The sequence below is a fragment of the Patagioenas fasciata genome, chromosome 3 (genome assembly GCF_037038585.1).
Source record: "Patagioenas fasciata isolate bPatFas1 chromosome 3, bPatFas1.hap1, whole genome shotgun sequence".
Lineage (NCBI taxonomy): Eukaryota > Metazoa > Chordata > Aves > Columbiformes > Columbidae > Patagioenas > Patagioenas fasciata.
Genome location: NC_092522.1, coordinates 22,642,688 through 22,661,745, shown reverse-complemented (window position 1 = coordinate 22,661,745; position 19,058 = coordinate 22,642,688). Strand labels below are relative to the sequence as shown.

General features: G+C 44.5%; 1 protein-coding gene across 1 annotated transcript in view; it reads left to right on the top strand.

The window, feature by feature from the left end:
• The window catches only part of CAPN13 (calpain 13), a 46,828-nt gene extending 32,876 nt beyond the window's left edge, over nt 1–13,952 (top strand). Inside the window, exons 14-21 of the mRNA XM_065834094.2 lie at nt 766–823; nt 1,725–1,792; nt 3,445–3,513; nt 4,609–4,687; nt 7,642–7,758; nt 11,173–11,228; nt 12,257–12,309; nt 13,465–13,952. Of these exons, the coding sequence (XP_065690166.1) occupies nt 766–823; nt 1,725–1,792; nt 3,445–3,513; nt 4,609–4,687; nt 7,642–7,758; nt 11,173–11,228; nt 12,257–12,283 (474 nt within the window). The 3' untranslated portion in view covers nt 12,284–12,309; nt 13,465–13,952. The remainder of the gene's footprint in view (nt 1–765; nt 824–1,724; nt 1,793–3,444; nt 3,514–4,608; nt 4,688–7,641; nt 7,759–11,172; nt 11,229–12,256; nt 12,310–13,464) is intronic.
• Nucleotides 13,953–19,058: the final 5,106 nt, after the last annotated feature.

The window sequence follows — 19,058 nt, the reverse complement described above, 5'->3', positions numbered from 1 at the left end:
GCTTGCATGTGTACTTTCTTTTTTTCTTGTTTATTTACTGAAAGCAATTAGAAGGCCTTGGGTATTCCCCCCTCTCATCAGCATCATTTTCCATTTACCTTCACAGCATTTGGAAACCAGACATCAGTAAGCATTTGAGTAATTGATTCCTGCTCTTTCTGAGCCAAACTCTGTGTGTTCACAGGAGATGCTGTTAATGGTTTAATAAACTGTTATAAAGAACTCCTCAACTTAGTCAAGAGGAAAAAAAATCACTGCCAAGAGTCTTTGCACAATAGACCTCTTGCAGTTAATAGCTATATCAATGCATGAAGGTGAAAATGAACACAGGTGCCATGCTGAATGCCCTGGGCATGTCTCAGGAGGGAGGCAGTTAGGTTCACTGATGGGCTGGGTGGCTCAGGGGGAAGCAGGCAGCAGCACTCCTGCTCCCAGCTCGCTCACGAGCTGCCTGCTGTGCCTGCCCATTGGCAACTCCCCAGCTAGGGGCTGGTTAAGTCAGCAAGCGTTCTCATCACTGGGAAGTATCCCACAGTGATGGAGAGCACCTGTAATTCCCCTGCAGACTCTTGTAAGGAAGGACAAAGAGTGGCCCAGCAGTGTGGAGGGCTTTGCTGTGCTCCCATGGGGGTGCTGTTGCTCCTCTGGCTTAAGCAGAGGTACTTCTTTGTTGCCACTGTGTATGAGTAAAGAAGTTTGGGGCAAAAGTGACACAGAGAAAACTTCATGTTCACAGACCTCTCTTTGCATTTTACTCTGCATTAGGACTCAACTGTTGATGCCTTGCAGCTGCAACATCTCCTTAATGAAGTGATCCTGCAAGGTAAAGCTTTTACAACCCAGCTAATGTCTTTGGTGCTTCCCTGTCCTTAATCTAGTGTAAATTAGACAGAGGATTTAGTGGTGTCCTGATAGTCCTCTAAAAATCCTCAGTGTGGCTTACTGTGCTGTTGGATCTTGACGAATGAGAAGTATCTCTACCAGGGTTCCTTTGGAACAGTTTGCTTTTATAATTTTTTGTTAATCAAAGTAATGTTCACATGAAGAAGGTGATGGAACCCAGACCAGCTGCTAATAGAGTCTTTAATGCATGGCTGTCACCAAAGCTGTGCATCTGTTTGACAGCTAAATTCCACGTTCCCCTCTTAGTTCTGCTGTGGGATAGCCTCTGTTCTGCAGACTTACCATACCCCATGCTGCCCTTCACCTGGGTATCCCTGCAGCCCACATGAGCACCCCTTTCCTGCTCTGTGCCCCACCAATTGCAGCAGGAACTCAGTCCCTGGCTGGGCAGCACCAGTGAGCGCCCCAGGGAGCTGTGCCTCCCACTCTCCTCATTGTCACCCAGTTTCTTCCAGTCCAGCCCTGGCTTGCATCACTCTTCTGAGGAGGCCTGAAGCTGGGTTTCAGCATTTTCCAGCCTTCTTAACCTGCCCGCCTTGAAAACAGCATTGGACTGTGCAGAGTAGCTACCTGTGAGCCAAAACAGGGCACCTGTCTCAAGGAAAGGAGCAGTAGCATTGTCTGAGACATGCCAGACGCCCTCAGTGGACCTCAGTCTGACACATAGGTCTTGCTGTTGTTGGAGACCCTGAGCCAGATTTGGGGCTTTTTAGCTACATGAGCCTTCAGACTTTCGTCCTCCTTCCCTCCAAATGGTGACCTGGTGCCTTTGTCATCCCCCTTATTCTCTTTGATTCGTTCTGTTTTGTCAATCCTTGCAGATGAAATGACCAGCCTGGGAGGAAGATTCAGCTTCGATTCATGCAGAGGCATTTTAGCTCTGATGGATGTATCCTTTCAGCAGGAGCAATAAACTTCCCTGGTGCTGCCCATCGTTGCCTTGAATTATGCCTGAGCTGAGCATCCCAGTGTGAGAACCTGCAAGTAAATATTAGTCACAGCCCTCAATAAATAACTGTCCCAGAGTCTGTGCAGGACTTGGCTTTGCCTGCCCTGGCTCTGGTGTCTCTGCTGAAAGGTGAGGGTCAGCTTTCTGCTACCAGCCGACTCTTTGCTCTCATTTTCCCCTCTGCATGACCCAGGGCTTGGCTAAGCCTCACCCTTGGGTGCAGGGTCCCAGGCAGAGCCAGAGATCAGGCAGCAGCACAAAGCTCAGGTGGAGCTCGGGTCTTCCATCATGGATGCAACCACATTGGCCTGTGATGGCAGCTGCATCAGGCTGCCAGCATTGCCAGCAAAGCTGGCATTAGGGGGAGAAGTGCAGTCACTGCCGAACCACAGGCACTTGCCTGGCAGGCCATTCATCCCTTCCAGTGTACCTTCCCTATTTAGATGGATCGCACAGGTTTTTTTTACTGTTAACAAGGCGACACTGGAAATACATTGCTGGCTGTTGTAGAACAAGAGGGATTCTTGATGAAAACATAAGTTCTTTTCTGTGTGTTTTCTCCCCCTTGCTTGCTCACTGTCTCTTTTCTTCCATGCCTTGAAATAACTTCAAGACATTTTCAGACCTTTACAAACTACCAGAGAATGAATAAAAATGACCAGAAGTCCCTCTCTCTTTCCAGCTTTCTGCATCTAGCCAGTGAAAGAGACTTTTCCCCCTTTCCAAAGCCCCTTCTGGGCTAAGTGAGCACTGTGAATGCATGGCACGTGCAAAGAACTGACAAAGCCACTGCTCTGCATTAATTCAAGATGGATTTTTCATTCTTTGAGCTGCATACAACCCATGTACAGTGTGACCTATCCTGGCCTGCAAAGACAAGATCAGCTTTTTTTTTCACTCAGGTTTCAGGGCAGTGGCCCTTGTCTGCTTGTATTTCACTGGTGATGAGTTTTGCTTTCAGGGAGTTTTTGACACCTCAGCTGCATTAGGTGAGGTGCTACATGTCTGTCCAGGGCTGCTAGATGGTGTAGGGAGGGGAGCAGGTTCACTGACTCAGTTATTCAAGCACCCCTGGGGGGTATCTGCTGACACCCCTGGGCTCCTGCAGCTCAAGTGGGAAAGTGTTTTCTTGGCTGCAGCATATGCACGCATCAGGGTTGCCTCCTCATGATCTTGGCTCCTTCAGTGCCTGTTTCTCCAGGAGGACCCAGCCAGAACTAATACTCATGCACAGAAGCAAGGTGATGTGCCCGTGCAGTCTGGAGTACGTGGTCACGTTTGTCCACAGGGGCCTCTGTGCTCAGTTGGCTACGTGTCAACTGAAGCCATCACTGCAGGTTGCCTTGTGGTTAAAGGCACCATATAAATAGAAACCTTTTGTGGTTTTGGTGAGCACAGGTATGAGCAGCTGTGCAGTCGGCCAAAGAAGGTGAATTTAACTCTAAGCTTAATTGAGAGCAGAAAAGCTCTTAGCTTTCTCAGCACAAAGTAACAAAGACTGCATCTGTCTTTATGTGAGGGCAGCATTCTCGGAAACATAGACAGCCAGGTTTAGCCCTCATTAACCGTTCAATTCTTAACTAAATGCACAGCTCAACTCTAATGGACGACTCACATTGCAGGAGTTTGGGAGCCTCTGGCGAAGTCTCACTAAGTACACGGTACACGAAGGCTGCTCTCTCTTCTCTGCTGATACTGTACTCTTGAGCTTTTCGTCAGCAAGGAGCAGATGCTCTGTGATATCAAAGCACTGGGGGGAAAATGTTGCAAAGGTTGCTTGCTTAGTGGGTCAGATTTCCATCCTCTCATGCAAAGGCTGAGAACTCAGGAAGCAGTGGTGTGTGTAAAGTGCTTCAAACAAGCAGCCAAGGCTTCTCTACCACAGAGTATATTGAGGTAAAAGTGGGAAGAGGTAGGAAGGCCGATCAAGCTCAGAATTTGATGGAGATCTCTGTTTGTGTGCCATCACTGGCAATTTTTTTGAAAGCTTTCTAAGCTGAAATGAGTTCTTGAACAGAACCATCTGAAAAAATGTCACTTCCTCGTTGTTTGAAGTGGAAATATGTAGGATCTGGTGAAAGTTTATCTGTGAAAGGTTTTACTCCAGGACAAACATTATGTCTGGAAGCAGTGAGGACAGCAGCTTGGTATAAAGGGCCCCACCTAAATTCAAGCAGCTCCTCTGTGTCAGATTCTTCTCCCATCAGTCTTGCTGCAGGATGGGAAGATTTCCTGAAGCCTCAGACCTGTGTGAGCTCCTCTTTGTTTCAGCCTGAGAATCTGAGACAAAGCTAAGATGGTCTGAGGCCACCTAGGACATGGGGTGCCAGTTCCCCAGCTAGCAATGGTACTCTTCCCGCTGACAGCACCTCAGGTGTGGCTTGTGGGGTTTCAAAAGTGTGTTGGGAAAGATGATGCCACAGCATTCAGGGACTCCTGGCCTATTTCACATGTAGCAGACCATGTATTTTTGTCAGGGGAGGTGTGAGTATTCCCATTGCTGCCTGCACACATAAACCAGGGGGACTGAACAAAAAAAGCTTCTGTGCACCCAAAACTGTGTGATTTCTTACACCACAACATACTGTCTGAGCCTTCTGGAAATAGGTCTCCCTTGTCATGATCACCCCTTCTGACACTGAACTTTCTTGCACCCTATTTATTCAGGAGGCAAAGCATCCTACATAATTAGCTGTAGTAGTAAATGTGGGAAATGCTGATGCCAGTTTGAAATCTGCCTTTATGCTGTTTTTTAGGACATCTTCAGCAAGGAAGACAGAAATCATTCTGGATTTCTTGATGTGTCTGAATTGAAGAGTGCGATACAGAGAGCAGGTACATCCACAGGTGCAGGGCTGATCCCTTTCTTGTCCCTGTGGCAGTGAAGGAAAGGATGAAAAAGAGAGAGGAAAGAAAAAAAGAGCCTCAGGGAGAAAGCAGTTTGGATTGCAGAGAGGTGCCAGTTAGATCACAGCTGTGCTCAGAGGTCAGCATTGTTTTAAGGCATAGAAACAGAAAGCTCATTTTGGGAAGGCACTGCAGCTGGGGAGCCAGCAGAGAGATGCAGGGCTGCATAGCTCTGGCCAGAGCCTACAAACTGGTCTGTCTGTCATCCCTCTAGGTCACAGACAAAACATCCGGCAAAGGAAAGGAGCAAGGAGCAGCCTATGCTTGCGGTTACCCCAATTCCTGCAGTTTCTCTCCAGGGCAATGACTTAAGTCTATGACAGACATTTATTTAGTTTGCACTGACCTCTGTTGGCTACAACAATGCTGAAACTTGCAACGAGAGCATGGGACCTCTTCACACGAGTAAAGCATTTGAGCTGGGTCGTCTCTCCAGAGACTTTGTACATGAAATACAGCTCTGAGACAGCAATCCTCTTCCAGTCCTACAGTAGGGAAGCTCCCATTTGACTACCTGGAGCTTGGAGTGGTGCCCCCAGGAGAAACTTGGTGCAGAACTGCTATGTGTGGAAGCTGTCAGCTCAGGGAATGTATAATTTTGTTGTTGCTGAGTGAGGGGCAGAGCATTAGCATCTGCCTGAGGAGCACAGCACTAATGTGCCAAATGTCAACGGAGAAGCTGCCAGGTCCATTCTGTAAGAAAGGCGCTAAAGTGTAAAACTGGGAGGAAAACTACATTGAGATGTCCTGGCAGCCAAAACATCTGCAGCTATGTGAAAAGATAAAAAGGTATTATTAAATGGTAAATTCAATACATGTTAGGCTACAAGCCGTTCTGAGCAGGGGGTAAAAAGAAAATTATAAGCTCATTTTTGCCATCTTCTGAGCCAGACAGTTGCATTTGAATCTGGCTTTGCATTAGAATGATCCCTGTCCTGGGTTTGAAGCAGGAAGGAGTGGACAGCCCCAGAAAGAGTTTGGGAAGATGGTCCTGCCTCTGGGAATGGCACTAATGTGTCTAAATACAGCTCCCAGCCAGTTGTTCCATGAAGGCTGCAGTGCTTTCCCCAGAAGAACACTGAAGTCTGTGCTTAATTTTCACTGTTTTCCTAATGTTTCAAAGCATAATAATGATGGGTCAAATTTTCTGCCAGAATAAAGCAGGCTGGCTGCATTAACAGCAGTACTGCCCTGAAATGCAGGAGCATTGACTTGGGGTATTTACAAACTCCTCACTGGCAATATTAAATGCATTGAAATAATTGTAACAAAACAAAACAACAACAACAACAAAAAAAAAAAAAAACCCACAGGAAGTCTGTATTTTAAAGCTTGACTAAAACTAAGATAAAGAATCCAGCAGACAAAAGGTGTGAGGAGTAACCTTAAAAATAAGCAAGGGCACATAACTGATATGTCTTGGGAACGGAAAGGACTCACACTTCAGTCTTGCCGATGAGGTTAATTGAGAGACTTTGCCAGGTGAGCAGATTTCAGAGAAAGTATATCCCAGACTGACCATGCCAAATTGTCTGTGTTTTATTAGTGTAAGACATGATTATGGCATCTCGTAAGCAGCACTGCAATGCTTGCAAGAATCTGCTCTCTGGAGAGAGCTTGATTGAATTCCCACTGCCTTCAAAAGGTTAAAAATGAGATAGGATTCAATATTCACTACTGCAGTGGTTCTTGGCAGTCATTTAAAACCAAAATCAAAGAAGAAATTTCATTAATTAGATTTTTTTAATTACTTTTTCTTCCAGAAAATAAATCTAAAGTCTTGTTTATCTTAATTTCAAATGTATCTTAAATCCAAATGTATTTCCATTATTTAAATATTTAGCATTTTAATTCTGCTTCCTGCTGTAGGCCTCCAACTAGGCTCATGCAACCAGTTTGTTGTTGTACTAACCCACTTCCATCAGCTGCATCTCCCCCTGTGCAGGTTTAGCGAAATAATTTCCTTCTTTTCTGCTTATTCAACTAATTTGGCTCCATGATGAGTTAATTTAAACCTGAAAAGTTTAGAACTGGTTGAAAAAGCAGGAAAGCTACTTCTCTTCCAACTGAGCCACTAAAAACTAGAAGTGAGCAAATAAGACTCTTCTGAAGTCTCAGTGAATGCGTTAAATCGAAGCTATCAGTCCAGCTCTCTGCAGAAAAGTTCTCTTTTGTTTAGCAAATCAGCTTTTAGTTCACAATATATTTAAATGATTTCTCTTATGTAGCCAGCACATTTAGGGTAGTTTTATTTAACTAATAAAAGAGTAATTCTGAAAGGCAATTTTTGTTCATCCAATTGAATACCAATTTCCATCCAAACAGACTGTGACACAAATACTGAATAATAAGCTAATATAGAAAAAAAAAAAAAAAAAAAAAAAAGAAGAAATGCACCCTTTGCCATTTTCAAATAGAAGAGAAAATGTAAAAATTAAGAATCCCAGGCATGCAATGCTGCATAATAGTATGAGTGTGCACTATCTCTCTCTTTAGCAGAAAGCGACAGTGCTAATGTAAATTCTGTGCTTAAACTAACAGTTATGAGCCAAATAAACTCGCCTTTTCTTACAGAAAATAAAAGCTAAAAAGGCAAAGTGAGATAACACTTGATTATTTAGCTCAGTGTTCCCTGCTTTCTGACCTAAGCCACAATTCGAGCAAGTGACTAGAGGGACTTTGATTTTCCATCACCCTGCCCTGACTCTCATGCACAGACCTGGGGAAGGGGAAGCTGCTGTCCAGGGATGCAGAGACCTGCCGTGACAGGGTGGGGGGCTGAGAACAGGCCTCAGCTTCTTTCCAGGGTGCACAAGGCCATCAGAACTGGTCCATCGTCTTACAGTTCTTCCCCAGTGCTGTCATTCTTCTTCCTTTTGCAGGTCTGGCTACCAATGAGCAGCTCCTGCACCTGATGGCCCTGCGGTATGGTGATGCTGGCAGGAGAATTGGCTTCTCTGACTTTGTGTGCTGCATGCTGCGCCTTGAAACCATGACCCGTGAGTCACAGAATCACACAGAATCACAGAATGGTTAGGGGCTGGGAGGTACCTCTGGAGATTATGTAGTCCAACCCAACTGCTAGAGCAGGTTTGCCAGAGCAGATCACACAGGAATGTGTTCAGGCACGTTTTGAATGTCTCCAAAGAAGTACCCTCCACAACCTCTCTGGGCAGCCTGTTCCAGTGCTCTGGCACCCTCAAAGGAAAGAAATTTCTCCTCATATTCAGATGGAACCTCCTGTGCTTCATTCTGTGCCCATTGCCCCTCACCTTATCACTGGGCACCACTGGAAAGAATTTGGTACCATCCTCTTGACAACCACCCTTGAGATATTTATAAACATTTATAAGATCCACTCTCAGCCTTTTCTTCTCAAGCTCTCTCAGTCTCTCCTCTTAAGAAAGATGCTCCAGACCCTTAATCATCTTTGTAGCTATCCACTGGACTCTCTCCAGTAATTCCTTGTCCTTTTTAAACTGGGGAGCCGAGAACTGGCCAGTCCTGGTGCTGGGGCCTGGAATCAGACAGAGAGTGTGGCAGCAGGGTCCCTCCCCGGGGAGGCTGCAAAGCCAGGCTGAGGGCAATGGCAGGAGGGAAGGGACATGCTGCTAGATGTGACAATGCATGTCTAACAGCACAGCCTGGAAATAACAAACCTGCACAAAGTCCAGGCATGCCTTTGGGTAATCTGTTTGCCAGAACCAGATTTGTCTCCTGCCCACAGGAGCAGCTGGATGGTAGAGAGCAGTTTAGCATGGGGAGAAAGCAGCAGCAGGGAATACAGTGATGCCCAGGCTGGAAGGGAGGTCAGCCCCCAGTTTTCCATCAGAGCTCATAAGAATGCCTGTGGGCTGCAGTGGCACCACGCCGCCCTGTGTTTTTCCTTGGTGAGCAGCAATGGTAACATAATTAAGAGTTTTTTCAGCTGCCAATCCCTTTTTTTTACTGCAGGAATGTAACCTGGCTTCTGCAGGCTTGTTCTTAGAGCCCCTATATGCTAACTCATTTTCTAAAAACAAGATATGCCCTTGTGCTGGTGCCATTCCACACAAGCTTGAGCAATCTGGTCCACAGTAGAGCTTCCTCTCGGCGGTGTGGAGCATTGCTGGGTACCAATGAGAGAAGACTGCATGCATTCATGGCCAGTGAAGAAGAAAGAGAAATGTTATCTCAAGTGGAAGGCTTTATCTTTTGGTTAAAATCTGGAAAAGCAAGGGATGCACCCTTTGTTTTTCTTTTTCTTTTTCTTTTTTTTTTTTCCCCCTGGAGAGATGTTCTCACCAACTTCATTGAAGTTCTCTCCATATTTTGGTAGGGAGAAGGTCTGAGGTTCTTCTCAGCAGATAAGACATGCCCTGTGTTGAGTCCACCTAGTGTCTAACAGTTGCAAGGAGGGTTTGAAAATAAGCCTTTGCCTGAAAGTAAATGGAATTCTGTTTTACAAAAGCATAATTTTTACTATAATAAGTGTTTTGACTGGAAATACTGGTAGTTAAACAAACCCAGCAACTGTGAACCATGTGCTAGAACATTGCTGCAGCAATTTAGTTACTGTTTGGAATGAGCTGTGTTTGTACAGCACATGGAAATGAGTGTTCATTTTTTGCCCTTGTGTTTTTAACACTGATGTTTTGTGGGTCAACAGTAGTCAGCGAATCCATACAGATGACACTGCCTAAAATCACATTTCAAGGGAGCACAGCAGAAGCAGCTCAGAAAGTCAGTGTGTCCTGATTTTAATGCTTTCATTAAAAACCAGATAACTTGTAAGCATCCATTTTTTTTGGTGATTATACGTGTCACTTGCTGTAGCTGAAAATTCTTATGCCTAAATTATTACCGTGGCATTTTTTTCCATGTTAAAAAAGACTCTCTTACATTTTAAGTGGCACTGTGAACACAACTCCTTTACATCCATGTGGAAAGGAATCTCTAAAAGTTTCATTGCTGTCTGTAATAAGTATCTTAATATGCTTTCAACTCTTTCAGTTATCACTTTACAGAGGGTTTAATGTGGAATACGTTTCTCAGGCTTTTCAAACCATTGTGAATAAGATGGTTACAGGAGAAGATAAGAGTGCCAAGTGGGAATAAAAGGCAGTCTACCTTTATGATGACATAAGTGCAGCAGTTCTCATTAAATCATTACTTATCCTTTCAAGATAGCCAGAGGTGAGACCCAAACCAAAAGCAGGAGCTTCTTCGCACACTCTCTTTAACTGTAGTTAATGAAACAGTAAAGGGACACTTACCTCTGCCCAGAGGAGGTACCTTCAGCACTACCATTTGTTCCTGGAAATACTCCTGGGCGCAAACCCAACACTGCAGATACAACCTTGCCAAGGGGCTGGGTGCAACATGGGGGTTTCCTTATTCTGTGCCTTTCTTCAGCGCAGTATAGGCTGGATGTGCTTCATCACGACAGCTTTCCTCTGCTTTTCACTGCTTTGGATCATATAGGTAGCTCTGGTTGCCTCCTAAGGGGCTGATGATCAGTGGGCTCTTCTGCCCTGTTCCTACACTCTCCCAGCAGCCTTGCACTTTTGTTTAAAGCCAGGCAGGTTTAGAAACATTCATGATCTTAAAATGCCTTTTACATCCAGAGTGAAAAACAGGCTCCTGGAGAAATACATCTTTCAAGGATAGTCAGACTTAAATTTGTTTCAACTTTTTATTACTGTTTATAACAGTACATTTCTAGCAGAAAAGTAATTTCAAGATATATAAAAAGAACTCAAAATACTTTGTTTTGACTTTATCCAAACACTTGGCTTTGAACATTTCTCCTAGACAAACTGCAATATAAATGCATACATAGAAATTCAATATTTGAATGGATTTAAGTTTTCTGATGGCAAAGTGTTCTGTCAGAAAACTTCCAGCAATGTTAATTTCAAACTCTAGCTGAATAACAGCAGCATCTGCATTTATATTCCCTGGGAAAAGCTTGCAAGGCATACTAATGACTTCAAGAAAAATGCTTTCTTTAAAGCACACTGTGATTACTCACTGCCAGGAAAGGTGGAAAAGGACCAACAGAAAGTTTCCCTGTGGGAACACGTGTTTCATTAGTTCACCGTTCTCCTGTCATTCTTCAGGCAGGAGCTACTATTGAAACAAATTATGAGAGCAGATGAAAGCAGTCACATTGAGCACTTCCTGTCCCTACATTTTTTGTCAAATTCTGGCCCTGCAGTTGTGATGCTTTCCCAGGCTGTGACCCAGGGCACAAGGTTACCCAGCCCAGAAATGAGATGTGGCTCGGCAGGGCAAGCGCGTGTGGACGCCCAAGCCAAGCAGAGCATCCCAACATGGGGGTCACGTCTGCTTCTCAGCTGCCACAGCCTTACATCTGTGTTGCGTTCTTGCTTCCTCCTCATGAAGTGTGATTCTTTTCGTTCTGCCCCTAGGTGCATTTCAAAACTTAGCAGGGGATGGATCACAAATTTTGATGACGGCAATGGAGGTAAAAATGCTCCTTCCTTCTCTCCCAGTCCAAAGTGGGACCACTAAGTGTGTTAGCAGGAGGGTGAAGTTAATGGTGATGTGTGATGTATGTTGCTAGGGGGTTTTCACCAACAGTACTGAGGGTTTTGTCTGGCTGGATGTGCGTAATGGGCAGCTGGGAGGTATTTTCCTGGGGTTCCCTGGCCCCAGTCCCGCAGCCTCGCTACAGTGAGCACAGTTCAGGGGTGCCCATCCACGTCCAAAGCAGAGTCTTCTCTTACTGATGCCAGCCTTGTCATTGCTGGAAACGTTGCTCAAAGTGACTTTGACGAAGTGGAAAAAAAAAAAAAAAACATTTCTTACTGCCCCATCTGTTAATTCTGAATTGTGAAACATCTTGGTTTTAAGAAAGAAATTGCAGACAAATGCTTGCTGCTGCTGTTTGTCTTAAAAGCACAGCCTGAAGGATAGCTAGCCAAATGGGGATACATCAAGCTTTTTATCAGCTAGTCTGAAGCAAAAATCCTGCTGTGCTCCGTAGTGATACGCTTGAGTGCTGCATTTTATCAGTCTGGGGACTGTTATTTGACAACAGTGTTTAAAAAGATGTGTTTTAAAAAAACTTTTACAATTTTGCCATCTCCTGTTTACACTCTGTGGTTAGTTCAGTGGCTCATAATTGATTAAATCGGTTTTGCACCTAGAGCTGAGCAGAGTTTCCAAGCAGAAACTCTGAAGCTGTTTTACGGGGTGGTCCGTAAGGCAACCACATTCCCATCTACTCACAATCACGCAGGTGCTGTCCTTTCCCAGCAATTGCTCCTGCTGCAGCTGCTGCAATAATTTATCATGGAAAGCAAAATATGGAAAGTGTTTATAGGTGTGAATTGTAATAAGGGAAAAAGGCATTTCCAAACCCCCTTAACTCTCCTGTGCAGGACAAAATACCGCAGTCACTGGGTCAGAGCCTGAAGGTATCAAGACACATGTCTGAAGATTTAGTGTAACATCATTATGTAACTGTACCTTTTCTTCTCCTTTTTCCAGTGGCTGACTCTTGTCATGTACACCTAAAGGGATGTCAGAGCTCAAAGTGGCTGGTAAGACATCTCCTTAGTACTGTACGTGTTGAGAAGAAAGGGGTGGGTACCCTTAGAGTGGCCAAGGTGAACATGAATGAGGGCCTTACAAATAGCTCACCCTGGGGTTGTGGCAGGTTTTGAGAGAACGAGAAAAGATGAGAGCTGCAGCACGAGAGGGGCTGCAAAGGGAATTGGAATTCGGGCAATTTTTTTCTGAGGAATTGTTGATGGCCTTATTGGTTGCTCAGACAACCGGTGGCTCTCATCAGCCCCTTGCCAGCGGTTTCCACCTGAGGTAATATATTTCCAATAGTTAAACTAGCAGAACTTGTCTTTTTTTTTCCTTCTGAGGGATGCAACTGCTCCTGCATATCTTACATAGCTACACCAAATGTAAATCCAGGCAGGAATGGGGATATGAGATCAGGACCCTGGGAACTACTGACCTGTCAGCTTCACCTCTGTGCCTGGGAAGATCTTGAAACAGATCCTCCTAGAAGCTATGCTAAGGCACATGGGGGACAGGGAGGTGATTTGAGATAGCCAGCATGACTTCATCAATGGCAAGTCTTACCTGACCACCCTCCTATGATGGAGTGACTACATCAGTGGACAAGGGAAGAGCTTACAGATGTAATCTATCTGGACTTCTGTAAGGTCCTCCACAATGTCCTTCTCTCTAAATTGGAGAGATATGGATTTGGTGGGTGGACTGCTTGGTGGATGAGGAATTGGTTGCAAATATGAGACTAGAAGGACCTCACTATAGAGCATGAGTTGCTTAAATCATTGCTTGCAAATGGTATTCATAGTCTATTTAGTCTTTTTTCCTTTCATGAATCATTCATAAACTGATCATAACTTCTGCAAATATATAATTAATCATAATTTTCACTTACTGGTTTTGAATGAAATTCTGCCTGTAGGTGTTAGTAAGCAGCTCACTTGTACAACTCAGCAGCCACTTGCAACTGGAGACCGGGCAGTCACAGCACAGGCCTCTTGGAGGACTGACACTCTTTAAACTAGAGCGTAACTAACCATGGGAGATGTGGGAAAACACACTGGCTGTTTGTTGAAAAAAATACTGTTGGACAAAATATTCTCATCAGTGATTTCTAACGACTGACCTTCAGTTGCCCTTTTGAGTGAGTCTCTGTACCTCTTTTTTAGGTGGCTTTTCTGCTCCTCAGCAGGACACAGCTCAAGGCCATCTCATACAAGACCCATCCTTGGGGATCTTGAAAAACCGCTATGAACGGGTGAAACCAGGTTTCTCGTGGACGTTTGGTTATGGTTTGTGGTACTCAGATGTTGGGATGAAGAGTCCTTTTCAGGCAGAATGGACTTGCTTTGGAGAGAGAAAGCTGGAAAATGAGAGAGATCCATGAGCAAGCTGGTAGTACTTAATGGCTGGGACAAGCTGGAAGTGCTGACTAGAATCTCCTCTCATCTTCCTGTAAATAGTATGGCTGGTTCTCCTAGTTAATGCACAGAAGTCAGGAACAGCTTCATTAACTCAAGTAAGAACTGCAAGTAAGAACAGAGTTAGGCCTTTTGTGTGAAAGGAGTGCCTAACACTTAGGTAACAAAAACAATTAAGATACAGTTTTATTAGAATTATTTCTTAATTTGCTTGTGTGCCAATTTTAAATGCCAGAAAAAAGGTTGAAGAAATTAACCATAATTCATAAATAATATGAAAAGGTTTGTGATTTTTTTTTTTTAAATTATTAATTAAAAAAAAAAGTCTGTGCATATTTGAGTTCATCAGCTGTAGGGATTCAATTTATTTATTATGAAGCATATAAGAGATGTAGAACAGATTGTTCAGTGTTTTTTTCTGATTTTCTATATCAGGATTGTCTGGGAGGAGACAAATTTATCTGAACTGCATTCTCTTTCTCTGTCCTGATGTCTTTAAAAATATAGGGATTCTTCAGATATAATTCCTTCTCCAAAGTTTAACTTAAATCTGCTAAATAACTGTAACCTTTCTGTAGCCAACACACAAACTCTACTTTCATACATTTTTATCATGGTGATAAAAGCAAATCTAGTGATCTACTCAACTATCAGAGAGAAAAAAAAAAAAACCCTCTGAAGACTGTATTTGTGAAAATACCAAAAAGGACACAAATGTTGATGGATGAAAGCAATTCAGGGTTGCCATGGCAATATAATTCACACTAGGCCTCACCCAGACCTTCTGCACAAGTTTCCGTTGAGGTGTCCACATGCTAGCAACAGATTTACTCATTTGGCAGGGAGATGTCACACACTGGAGCAACAACTACGTCACAGGGTAAAGAAGGGACCTGTGTCTTTGATATCACCACGTCGATCTGCAGCAGTGTCTCGTTCTGCAGCTCCAAGAGCATTACTCATGTTGGTAGGTCTTGTGCAAGAGGGGCCACTGAACACACCCTTTCACGAGAGGGGTGGGGAAAGGGAAATCAGTAAAATTAGACTATTCCAATATTTTTCAGTTATATTTAAACAAACTGACTCGTTCTCCAAAGTGTGACTTACACATCCCACCTGAAATCATTAATTAAACTCTCTCTCTCAAAAAAACCAACAAACAAACAAAAAAACAAGTTAGCAAAGAGAGAAGATAAATAAAAGGTGGCCATGGAAAAATAAATATGCTTTGCTAAAAAGGCATATTAGTAGGTCCATTTCAGAGAAGTGTGCTTGTTTAGTTTAGTCTGGGAATTCAAAAAGGGTAAGTAGGAATCTGGAAGTACTTCTGTATGATGTCCACCACGCAACTCAGGGATGCTCAAGCTGTCCCAGACCTGCTGGAAACAAGCTGTCTGTAGCTACACGGAAGTCATTCATGGTGCAATTGTGAAATTCAGTTCAAGTCAACAGGCTTAAATACATTCTAGTTGTGTGAAAGTCCCATCTATAAAAATACCAAGCTGTTCAGCTCAGTGCATTAAGACTAGTCTTTAAAACATCCTGATTTGCAGACAATGTATCACGTTTCCTTCGTGAGACGAAGATCTTTGTCTCTAATAACTTACTCTGGCCACAGACTGAAATACTTCTTCACTAAAAAGCCACCAGACATCCCAGATGAGAAACACTGATATATGATGTTGTCTCCCTGTGGACAGATGCTGAGGATGCCAGGTCTTCAAACACCAGGGCTGCACATGTGCCCATGGGCAGAGCCCCTGCAGCCGGTCGTGACTGCACATGCTGCAGGCTGTACTCCACGGCCACCTCCATCACACCAACCCTTCACTCTGGTGTCTGTGGTCGCTGCACGCCAGCGGTCCCAGGGACCAACTGACTGCCCCTTCACGTTTGTGTTCTGGGGCCCGTGTGCTGATCCTGCACCAGGGCAGAAAGTAATAACTCACTGCTGTCAAGCTGAGCCTGGCCGCCTGTCTGCAGCCTTGGAAGAATTGGTATTCCACTTGATTTATACTTCCAACCAAGCTAATTAAGCAACAATGCAGGAGGAATCCATCATTGTGACAGACTTGTTGATTAACCATCCCACAAGCAAAGTCAAGGGTGTTTGGTAGCCTGAAGAAAAAAAAAATTGGGTCAATAGGGAGAAAAACAGTGATTTGGCCGTAATACAGTAGTGACTATTATTTTCAAAAGCAACAAGAAGCTTAATACATTTCACAAACACAGGGGCCAACATTAAAAACAAAGGCAGCTCAGATCAGTGGAGTGTTAGATAAAGACGGAAAACTTCAACATCTCAGCTTTGTGTGATTAAGCTGTGAAGGCCAACTTTATGGGCATGGTGCCCCCATTAAAATCCTCTGCACACCTTCATCAGTGTTTGCCAGCTCTGAAATGTTAGTGCAATCCCCGTGAGGTTTCTGACATTTGTGAAAGTGCTGAGATTCGTGCAATTATGATAATATCCTCTCTAATTTTTTTGATGAAAATCAGTTTCTAGTCCTCAGGGACACAGGTCTGAAAAGCCCTAAGAGGATCTTCTATTAGAAACTGAAGAGAAGGATTTTTAAATCTTCATGATGCTAAAACCCTCATGAGGGTAAGAAGCAAGCAATGTGAAGAAGCAGAAGCTGAAGCAGATGAGATTAGCGATGCTGAACTCCCTAGCACTGAGGATGGGATAAAAAGCTGATGAAATTAGGTAGCGTCTGAGACAACCATTAGCATCAGAAGGACTTTGGTGCAGAAGTGGTGACAGCTGACCTTGTGAGCATAATCTCTGGATGTAGATTTTGAAGCTCCACTGTTAACTGCTCTTCTGCTGGGAGCTGAAGCTCCCCATGTTTGGTGTCTGCCTGGCAGAGGCCATGCCCGTCATTGTCAGGATGCATGGAGGAAGAGGCTCTCGCATGTCTTGACTACAGGGCCTGATCCTGCAGATGTTCCCAGGGCATGCAGCCTGGATTAGGGCTTTCCGGAAGCCTTAGAGACTGTGGCTCTGGCGCCCGTGCCTCGGCGAACCCATCCTGCCGTTCTGGTATGGGAGACTGGGAGTGTTGAGGGCCAGTTTCAGAGTAAATGAACCTCCTTTTCCGCCTTTGGCTTCACATCAGGTCTCTCCCAGAGAAACTGCTGCAGTTTATAAAGAGTAACGAAAACATCATCATGAAAAGAACAACAAAAAAAAAGGCACCATAACCTCATGCGTGGCTGAAGCAGGGAAGGCTGGTTTTGACCCTGACTGTGAGCAGCCCACTAGCCCACTCACCTTATGGCCTGCACAAATGATTTTTTAAATTTTTTCTTCTTAATGCAATGCAGTCCTTGAGGCAGGGACCAACCGTGCCACACCGCAGTAGATGCTCTGAATGTGGCCTGCAGAGTCACAGGTGTCTCTCAGGCAAGGGTGCACCAGTATGGGACTGGTATTCCTGTGTGCAGCCTGGAGGGACACCTGGAAGCCCAGGCATGCTCAGCTCTTGCTGCATCCTGCCCAGAGATGGTGACCCTTTCTCCAAAGCGGTACCTGTTCTTTTCCCAGTATCCCAAACTCAGGGAGGCAGATGGACAGCCTGTCAAGAGTAATCCCCTGCTCTGTGTTTAGGTAGTTCAGCAGGAGCACAGGCCATTTTTCTGACGGGAGGTGCTGGCTGTATCTGGTATTATTGTGCTTAGCATTAACTCTTGTCTTTACAATCCCTTTGCTGCAGGGCTAGAGCTGAAATATGTTGCTTTTACCTGGCAATTCCTTACCCAAAATACCTAATCCTGTGAATCCCAGCTGTGCTCCTTGCACCCGGCCCCATTCTGTGGCAGCTGCGCCTTTTCAGCCCCAGGCCGTGGGATGCCCAGGCAGATCAAGAAGTCACCAGCCTTTGCGAGCAGGTTTTCCGATGCTGTCTGCCAAGCTGGCCAGTGCCACCCGCTGTGCCTGGGCCAGGTGTCCCCAGCCCACTGTGGCTCTGGGGCCCATTTCTGCTGCATGGCAGTGACATCTAGAGGCTCCCTGGCCTGAGCTGCTGTCTCACTGCGCACATGCTGCTGGCAGCATTTGGCAGGCAGAAACCTCCTCCTCACAAAGCCCTGGGAAGCCCATTCACACCCTAAAGGGGAAGTATTACAAGACTGAAATCGAAGCTTCTTCCCTAAACCACCAAGGGTAGTATCTTAGTTGTGGCACCTCGAGGAAGTTTGATATTGTTTCTGGGATCCCAGAGGTTTGAGGGAGCCAACCCATGTCCCTTCCCCAAGAGACAAACTGGTCTACATGAGGCTTGTGCTGATTAAATAATATATACAACTTCTCACTCGAGGAAATAGTATTTCCTTGCTTTATATGCCATACATTAGATTTGATGCCATCCAGCATAAAATGCAAAGCTGTCACAGAACTACCCCTGTATTGAGGCTGGCTGCACAAGATGAAAGGTTATTGTGTGAACAGCATTATGTATTTAAAAGCAATGCATTCAAGAAAGGGGTGTAAATATGTCATCTCCATAGGCTGAATTTTTCAGCCAGTTGATGAATGCATCCCTGAGTTTGAGGTGAAATGCCTGTCATAGAGAGAGATAAGGAATATTATCATCCATATAAGGGGTACTTGGTAGGCAATAGAATATGTATTCATAAGGGTCATATAACAGGGGCATTGCAAGTCAGCAGAGCAGACGACAACTGATCCTCTAGCCTAAAATCAGGAAATGAGCAGCCCGGTGGAGTGAACCTTCTTCATCAGCCTCAGATTGTGCAGCCTAAAAACCTTTCCCTTTATCTCTGAGGGACACAAGTTACTCTTCCACCCAAAGAACAGGAAGGTGCTTTGTTTGCTAATGGTGTGTATGATCTGTAAGACCTAAACACAGTCATTAACCTGTAGAGCTGCTAATGTGTCTTGGTTTTTGTTTGTTTTTATTTGTTTTTTGTTTCATTTTATTCCCCCCAAAATAGCATCTCACATCCTCTAAACCTGAGAGGTGACAGGAGATGTGGAAAGAAATTCAGGTTGTCAGGTTGTCTTGATTTTACTGGATAGCAAGAAGAATTGTTAAAAGAAAAGAGTGTTTGTGAGTGTCAGATTTTTCTTTTTCAGATTCTTTTCCTCTTAGAAACTGGCATAAAAGCTGCACTTTTTATTATTATACTGGATAAAACCAAAGGACTATCCCTCCACACCTCCTGTTGGAAAAAATAAACAGGTTGAAGCTTCTAGGGCAAAAAGTAATCAGTAATGGCCAGCACAGTGTTGCACTGCTGTTATCCTCAGAAATCAAAGTTACAAGATGAATTGGACACCTGACCCAAAGGCCACAGATGTCACTGGTTTCCACTGAGGC